This window comes from Olea europaea, chromosome 20 (genome assembly GCF_002742605.1).
Source record: "Olea europaea var. sylvestris chromosome 20, O_europaea_v1, whole genome shotgun sequence".
Taxonomy (NCBI): Eukaryota; Viridiplantae; Streptophyta; class Magnoliopsida; order Lamiales; family Oleaceae; genus Olea; species Olea europaea.
Window position 1 is genome coordinate 13,977,509 of NC_036256.1, and position 9,304 is coordinate 13,986,812.

Here is a 9,304-nt window from a genome sequence, read left to right on the forward strand (position 1 = left end):
TAAGTAAAGAAAATTATGTGAAAAATTTTTCTTTTACATTTAGCCCAACATAAAAGATATTTTAGTTTAGTCATGGCTAATAATGACGATGTTGTTTAGGAAGGATGTGTTAGGTGGAGTTTGGGGTGAAATGTAGAAGATATTGAATTTATTTTTCTCACTTTCTTTCTTTTTCATTTTGTCTCTTTAGTTTTTTTTCAAGTGGTTTAAGTGTGTGGACCAAGGACGGAACCAGACGTTTGGAATTGTGGAGTCAAAAATGAAATACAATTTTTTTAAAACATATCATTAATAACGATAAGTCAGTACATTACTATAATTGCAACCTACAAATTTTCATACTCTAAAAGCATCGTATAATTACATCATTATAAATATTATCGAATACATCGTTTTCAATATATGTAACCAAACTGTCACTTAGCCATTGATTTCCAATTTATGCAGTTGATTTGACAATCTTCATTCTAGAAAATATTCTCTCAGAAGAACTAGCACCAATGTTACAAATTTGTAAACTAATGGGCACACCTCATTTTTTTGGAATAAAATAAGTAGGCTGTCAATTTGTTACCTAGATGAAAGAAAAATCACAAAATGAACACAAGAAGAAAAAATTCAAAAATATGAATGGCGGTCTCGAACTTTCCGCAAACCATTGTGCCGATTCTTCTCTCTGTGAGGTTTAGGACAAAGTCTAAATGCATATGAAAACCTATGTGAAGTGAAGGAGTGGAGAGAAAATTGACTTGATCACTTGGAGTTAGACAAGTGAAAAAGCAATAAATAGGCTTGTGCAATTGGATTGGCTAATTGGCCATGGACAATGTTTTGGTCAATTTGCACATTGAAATAAAAAGGGGCTTGGATAATTTACAGATCAAAAAAAAAATAGACACGGAAATTTTTGTGCATGACCCCATGTGGTTCTGTCCATGGTGTGAACTATTTTTGTCCTTCCTTAAAAGTTATGTGCAAGTCCGGATACTTCACTTAACGGTTGCTTTGGATGAAAAACGTTTAGAGGGACTTAGTTCAGTTTGGTATTGATTAAAATCAAAATTAATTTAAGTCAAAGTCAATAAATAATTTTAATCACTTATTTTGTGGAATCCACAACTTTTCAATCATACATTTCATCAATTTTTATTGAAATCTACTAAAAAAAACTTATTTTAATTCTCACCAAACAGATGCTTAAGTTTGCTACTTTTTCAAAGATTTAGGGCACAAACCGAACAAAAAATGGTTTGGGAGTAGGTTTGCTACTTTGCTTAAAAGTTGGGACTAAAATTAGTTTCATGTAGTGCAAGTTGGGAAAGTGATTAGATAAATATTTAATAATTATAGTGGCGATATCTATATAACATATGGAAAAATAAACGAACGATGCTTATGATTATTACAACATATGAAAATAAAAACATAAATTTAATCCACTTAAATTATAAGAGCACTGCTACATTAATAGGGTCACAGGCACCCTGCCAATAGGAGGACACGTGTCCCCCCGAAAAAACAAGGCCCATGTGGCCTTGTTTAAGAAGAGTTATACAAATTATAATTCAATCACTTTCGTAATATGCGCAAAATTTGTAAAAAGTGACATTTTTCAAAATGTGCTTATCACATCAGATGGAAATTACTTTCCAACTTTGATCATTCATTTATTTGGCGCACAATACCATGGAACTCCAAAGTCCAAAGTAGTCAACGAAGTTGGAAATTATCATAAATGAATATCAATTCTTTCAACAGTGCATTTCAAATTTTCAATAAAGCCTAAAGTAGTGATTTGAAGGTTTTTGTCATTTGCTAATAAATTAGTAGTAAAAGAACAACGAATCTTGATTCAAGAAAATATGTTCCTCGATGTCGGACAAGATAACACAGTCAAAATTGAGTACAAGTAACACTAGACTTATAAACTTGTTAATCGAGAAACATGTTAAACAAGGCAAATCGAGTCTAGTTGGGGTACTAGAAGTCACATTGTTCTTGAAAACTCAAATGAGACGGATTAAAATATTCTTTATCCTAGAAGTCGAGTTCGCTTGTTCAAGTTTACAACCTTGCTTGCAACACATTAACTAAATGAATGAGTTCACTTCAATAATGTATCTATATGAAATTGGGTAAATGAACCAACACAAACAGCTATGGTTAGGGATTTTGTCACGGGGACTGCACGATAATTTCAGATTTCGCGTCTCAGTCAACTAGTTCTCGCCTTAATGAAGACCAGCTAAACAGAAATGTAAAAGATAAAGGGAGAGATAGTATTAAGGAATTCTTCCCAACCTTTACTGCTCAACAATTTAAGGAAATTCAAGTACAAATGTGAAGGGTAAACACACTACCAATTGCTGCCTCAGCAATTTGTATTTATACAGGAAATACCCGTAACTGCTTGGATTTGTAGAAATCTAACTAAGGCCAATGGACCAAGATAACCGCCCATAATCGCTGAGAAAATTAACCACCAAGGCTGAATTCACCCACTAAAAAACAAAGTTGCCTGCAGTAAATTATTTCCCCATATGCACTCAGCATGCTTAGACTGACACACTGACTCACTTCATGCCAACCAACTTTGTTTGTGCTTGCCTGCAGCATTCCGTCCCCTGACATCGGGGTAATTCTGCCCATGCAGTGCTGCCATCAAGTAAATCAGCATTGTATGCTTCCGCTACCTGCCAAATGCGCATATCACCCGCCCATCCAGCCCATGCCAACACGTTTCCTTGCTTGGGTCCTTGCCGAATGGCACATGAGCCACACATCTTATGCACATCCAGCCGTAGCATTGACATGGGGCAAAGCAGAACCCATGCCATACCCATTTCGACCAAAAGGGGTCTTAAGAGCTTTATTTACAAAACCAAAAGACGACATGCTTCCTTTGATGATCAACATGGCCAAAAGTGGGCTACACCATTTCAATTGCACACTGTAAAGAATATGAACTCTTATTAAAAATATCAACATATTTAAAATTAAAACTTGATAATTGGAGAATTTGACTTGGTAGTTTATTGTATCATCAAATAATTTGCAGTTATTTTATTCCCTTAAACAAAATAGTGAAACCAATAACTAAAACTGGTACAACTTAGAGACTCCAGTCCAGATCATATTTTCTGATAAAGGTAGACTGCACTCCATTAGATGGTATTTAAAAATAGCAAGAAGTTAAAATCTTTGCAATAAGAATTAAACCTCAAAATCTTTACAATAATAAACCTCCTTTGAACCAAACCTCATTGATCATACTTCAAATTTTTTAACTAATACTGTTAAACCATTTAAAGCTAACCGTTTTGTTTCGCCTATTCTAAATACGGGATATTGGTGTGAGACTCAATTGAGAATTTCATCAGTCAAGACTTGATGGTTCTCCCTGAAATTATGATAGAAATTGATACAAATACAGAATATTAATAACCTCACTTAAATTATAAAATCTCTGGGTTCCAACTCGGGCTAGTGTACTAAATTATTAAGCTTGGTAAATGCTTAAGATATATAAAAAACAATAATAATAATAAATTATTAATTAATTAATTAAAAAAAATTAAAAAGTCTTTAGGGCCCAAACAGTGTATAAATTAAGCTACCATTCGAAGAACAATGTCAGTACTAAGCCCCTGTTTAACATCCCTTATTTCAAAACTCTTTTTCTACATACTCATTTTCAACCATGCATTCACAGAATTAAATACTCTGCACATAAATCTAAAACTTTTACCTACTTTTTAACCATACATTCTCCAAAAATTAAGCATTCAAAACTTTGTTTTTGCCAATTAATGGCAATCAAACAGGGCCTAAATATGTGCAGAAATTAGATATTTACACACCACACAGCTGCCAATCTTATACTAATCAATTTGAAGAAATGCTTTGTCATTCTGGCAGACTACGTTAAAATCTACCGTTAATACTTGATATTGGTTCTCTTTTACAATGTCAGTGCCATTATAATGGACTACAAAATTAGAATGTCACATATAGCCATCTTTGAACGGAGTTCAACTCACTCCTAACTACATATATTTTGACAAAATCTACTTAATACATGTATTAACAGATCCTTGAAAAGAATGCCATTGAAGTAAGATCACTATCTGGTACCTGGGAGGCACCGACACGCTGTCAGCTTCGACATCAGACACCGGTACGTCTACGACACGTTGCCAACGTGCGTCGAAGGTCCCATTGCGTTGTGTAGAGACAGAAATGCAGATGGCTGGAAGAAAATATTAAGCAGAAGCAAAACAGACAGCTCGAAGAAAACATGGCTGAATGGCTGGAAGAAAAAAGAAACACAGCCAGAAGAAGAGACGGCTGACTACTAGGAAGGAAAGAAGAAAGTGACGACTGAAGTGAGAAAGAAAAAAAGAAAAAGAAACACGGCTAGAAGAAGAGACGGCAGACTACAGAGAATAATTTTATCGCAGTGAATTGGTTTTATTTAAAAATGGTACATGACCTTTGCTTCTGATAACCATAATTGCTTAAGGAAGATAAGTAACTAAAACGTAAAAGAGTAAGACACCAGAAACCTCAAAGAATAAAAAGTCATGATCTAAACAATAAAAAACCCAGCTAAACACAAATCCTATCCTATTTGTAATAGAATTGTCCAACATCACTATCCCTCTAGGTACCATTAGAACAGCTGTTCCATGACAAAATAAGGGGCTGTGAAGAAATCATACCTCCACATGAGAAAATTTTCTTAAAGTTCTCAATAGCGATTCATGTTTCTCCACTTGTCCTTCAAATCAACCTGAAACAATTGTATTCAGTAGCTTAAAGATATGAAAGAAAAAGAAACTAAATGTGAAGTGGAAGACAGGAGCCTATTTACCTCAGTTCTTCTGCCTTCAAATATGTGGCGGTAGGCCTTTAGGATACATTTCCAATTTCCTTGTCCATACCTTAAGGAGACAAAATACACTAATAAGACAAGAACAGAGTTGTTGTGAAGAAAATAAGGACTAGAAACCCAAGCAGCCAACCCCAGGCCCACAGGAAAAGAGAGGAAAAGGAAAAAGGAGAAAAAAAGTCGAACAACATGTGAAGTAAAAGAACATCTCAGGCGGGATGGCTGTGCTATTGGAGTCAGTGGATTAAAGAGTACCATGATGATACCTTGCACAAATTTTATATATTATTAAAGAACAAAAAATATTGACATCATTTATCTAGTGAAAGAACCGCTTCAACAGAAGGGAATCTCCAATATGAAACATCTAAACAAGACTGTTAAGGGACAGATCCTACATTGGTTAAGTACAGAAATATTAACCTATAAAGGCTTCGGCTACCCCTCTTAACAAGGTTAACTTTATAAGAGAACTCCAAGTCTCAATAAAAACAAATCACATATATATAATAAAGTTCAGTAATAAGCTTCATCAGCAAACAATTACATACTCCTCTACTCCAGCCCGCAGAGTGTCTTCTTCCTCTGCACTCCATTTGCCAACTCTTCTCCTCTTCGTTGTTTGTCCTTTCCCGGTTTTCTTCAAAGGAGATACGAGCCTTCTCTTTGGACTTGGCAACTTAGGCCTGCTCACACGATCTGTTGAGTCTTCTAATGAATTCACATTTGATTCATCCCACTGCAAATACAATTAATGAGTTATAATGCATCGCTGAACTACAAAAACATAATAATTTAGGGTACTTCTATGGTTTTAATTTGTATATAAGAGCATTCAACTTCTATGCAGAAATGTTTATTAAGCCTTGTGGGGTAACAGAAAGTTCTTTCTGCCCAAAACAATACTTAAAAGCCTAATAGTATTATCTTTGGGGAGAAAGACATTTTCGAAACATAATGCTCAATGTCAGTCCTAATACAATACCAAAAGGAGTACCTGCTAGAATTCTCATTCGTAGGAGCTCAATTTCTTACTGTTGATGTTTATGTTACTTAACCAATATAAATAAATAACCAAGAAAATCAACTTCTCACCTCATGAGTATGGGCAGTGCTGTTTCTTTCCATTAAGCTTGGTCTGGGTCTATTACTTGGATTTCCTCCATCAGTTCGAACAACACCATTCACAGCTGAAGGATTGGGGCTGACATGATTCTCTTGTATGGGCTCATGATCTGTACTTCCTCTTTCCTTGCCAGTGATTACTCCAGCACCATTCACAGCTGAAGGATTGGGGCTGACATGATTCTCTTTTATGGGCTCATGATCTGTACTTCCTCTTTCCTTGCCAGTGATTACTTCAGCACGTCGTAGTGCATCAGGAAGGGGGTCCTTCACGTTTGCTTGAAGATCCAAACGACTTGACTCAAGTGCTTCCTGTACTCTGGTAACTTCTGGGGTAGGTGGCAAATCATATTTGCAAAGCAATGGCTGTACTGCCAAACAGTCAGAATCAACAACCTCAGCTCCTCTAAAAGTATCTGATGATCGCTGCAATGATGCATCTTTTTGCACTACTGCAAGAAACAAGGAACCACCTAAACATGAGATTAACTCATCAAACTGAAATAAGCCCAGTCAAAATATAATAAAGATGCACCAAGTGTAAGGCCTAATAAGCACGACCATGAGAGGTCGAATCTTAACAATAAGATTGTTTTCAATGTTCTTGTTAATTTTACTAAGCAAGCAGAAATAATGGTTTTGAAAATTTTAAACACCAAAGTTCAGATAGTCCTTTTATTATCCGTACTTCTCTATATTGTTGTAAATTTTATCAAATGAACATCCATGAGAATACCTCCATTATTGTTCTTAGCAGCCGAATCCTGATCAGCACTACGTAAAACTGGTTCGTTAGGTACAATCCCATTGGCATTCCCCAATCCGAGCACCTCCTTCATTGTCTCCTCATCCTTGAATCTATGAGCAACCAACTCAAGAAACGAAGGCCCCATTTTCTCCCTTTCTTCTTTCAAATAAACCCTAAGAGCCTCAACTGCATTAACTCCCTTACTCTTTTTAACCAATCTTTTCCGAGCACGTTTCTTCGGAAAGGCATTATCCATCTCGTCCCTCCAGGCAAACAACTCCTCCGAACCCAATCCTCCATTCTCCACCTTCTCCAGTTTCCCAACCCTACCCCACCACACACTCTTCAGTGACTTAAAAAAATCGTACTTACTCTTCTTCCAAACCTCCTTTTTCAAATACTTCACCGAGCATTCAACCGCAATTTGCCAATACGCGCACTTCATGGCATCGGAAACTCTTTCAACCCCTTTTCGGGATTCTAGTTCTTCGAGTTGTTCCAGGTGTTCAAGGGTTGTTTCCGAAACAGCAGAATTGTGTGAGATTTCAAACTCGAGCTTCTTCAACAGAAGGGATTTTTTCAGAATAGGATTGTTGTTGGGGAGAGGAAGATTAGAAACCAGAAAATTCAATATACTATCTTGGAGGGGTTGTTTAAGAAGGAATTCGAGAATCCAATTTGAAATATCGGGATCGATGTCCATTGACAAAAATGCATAAAATGTGAAACCCTAATTCGTGTGTTTGCAGAAGCTGATTAGAAAGCGGATTTTGCAGAACGCATTTTGAGATTAAAATGCATATTCGGCAAGGAAGAGTTAATTGTTCCAATGGTCATTAAACTTAGGTCAATATTTTTTATTGGCCACTGAATTTTAAAATATCAAATTTTGGTTATTGAATTTAAATTCATATCTTTGATTACTCACTAAAGTTTAAAATGCCAAGTTTTGGGCACTAAACTTTGAAAAATGTAGAGTTTTGGTAAATGAATTTAGGTCCATGTTTTCGATTGCTCACTAGAATTTAAATTGTCAAGCTTTGGTCACTGCAGTTTGAAAAATGTTATATATTACTCACTGAACTTTGAAAAAAATTGTACATTACTCATTGAATTTTGAAAAATGTTGTACGTTATTCACTGTAAATTCAAGATTTTTCAAAATTCAACATTTATACTAATGAGTAACGTATGGCATATTTTAAAATTTAGTGGCCAAAACTTGACATTTTAAACTTCAATAAGCAATTTAAGACATGGACCTAAATTCAATGAGCAATCGAAGATATTGACCAAAGTTCAGTGACCAAAACTCGACATTTTAAATTTCAGTGACCAAAACTCGACATTTTTCAAGTTCAGTGGCCAATCAAATATATTGACCTAAATTCGGTGACCATTGGAACAATTAACTCGAAAAAAGACGTAAATTTGATTTCTTTTAAAAGTTTCGCCTAAACTTTATGAGATAAAAAGAAATCAGAATTTTGATAAAAATAGATAAATTATGATATTGTTATAAAACGAGAGAAAAAAGATAATAAAATAGGAATAAGTCAATAGACTTGTATGTATTTTATTAAGAACCAAAATCCTATATTTATAAAGTAGAATCAGGGATACAACGGTAATAATTTTTAGAACTACAAGGGTACAATTGTCATTTACATGTAAACCTTAATAAACTTACTTTTTACAACACTTCCCCTTGAATGAAATATTATAAAATATTTGCCTCGTTAAAGCCTTGTTTGATAAAAATTCAATAGAAAAAATCAAATGAAAAAAAAAGAATACAATTATTTTGGAACACTAAAAATAAATGTTCTCTCATTAAAACATTGTTAAGAAAACCCAGTGGGTAAAACCTAATTGAAGGAAAAAGAGTACAATTACTGCCCCTGATGCTAATCACCGAAGATTTTTAAGTCAACACATTCCAATCTCATGAACTAATTTTTCGAATTTAGATATTGGCAGTGCTTTTGTGAATAAATCAGTCACATGTCACTTGAGCGAATTTGTTAGATATCGATGTCGTCGTTCTTTTGAAACTCGTGTGTATAAAAAAATTAAAGAAATATGCATCATCCTGTCACTTTTGATATAACCTCCTTTGAGTTGTGTAATACAAGTTGTATTGTCTTCATACAAAATTGTTGGACTATCTTTTGTTGAAATTAACCCGTATGATACTTAGATACAGTGGATCATGTTTCTCAACCATACACATTCTCAACATTTTTCATGGATTGCAATAATTTCGGAGTCATTTAAGGATGTAACTGTTAATGATTGTTTTACAAATTTCCATGATATAGTTGTTCCTCCACGTGTAACCACATAACTTGTTTGTGATTTAGATTTATGTGGGTCAAATAAATAACCTGCATCTGCATATCCCACTAAAGCAGATCCTGACTTTTGAGAATAAAATAATCTTTAATTAATAGTACCCTTTAGGTAACGAAATATATGTTTAACACCATTCCGATGTCTTTGAGTTGGTGCAAAGTTATATCTTGCAATGATATTTACAG

General features: G+C 34.7%; 1 protein-coding gene across 3 annotated transcripts; it reads right to left on the reverse strand.

Moving 5' to 3' along the window:
- Positions 1 to 2,258: 2,258 nt before the first annotated feature.
- LOC111369719 lies at positions 2,259 to 7,539 on the reverse strand. 3 transcript variants are annotated; one of them, XR_002698235.1, is made up of 6 exons: positions 6,753 to 7,539; positions 5,987 to 6,489; positions 5,443 to 5,630; positions 4,874 to 4,943; positions 4,135 to 4,792; positions 2,259 to 2,950 (listed from the first exon to the last, which is right to left on the reverse strand). XR_002698235.1 is itself a non-coding variant. In XM_022991346.1 (6 exons), exons 1-5 carry the CDS (start codon positions 7,465 to 7,467, stop codon positions 4,751 to 4,753), a joined length of 1,518 nt encoding a protein of 505 aa, XP_022847114.1. In that variant the 5' UTR covers positions 7,468 to 7,539; the 3' UTR covers positions 2,259 to 2,950; positions 4,722 to 4,750. The 3 variants fall into 3 exon arrangements, 2 of the variants coding, with proteins under 2 accessions (XP_022847114.1, XP_022847115.1); XM_022991346.1 differs by having other exon boundaries at positions 4,722 to 4,792; XM_022991347.1 differs by having other exon boundaries at positions 4,722 to 4,792; positions 5,987 to 6,468; positions 6,753 to 7,538.
- Positions 7,540 to 9,304: the final 1,765 nt, after the last annotated feature.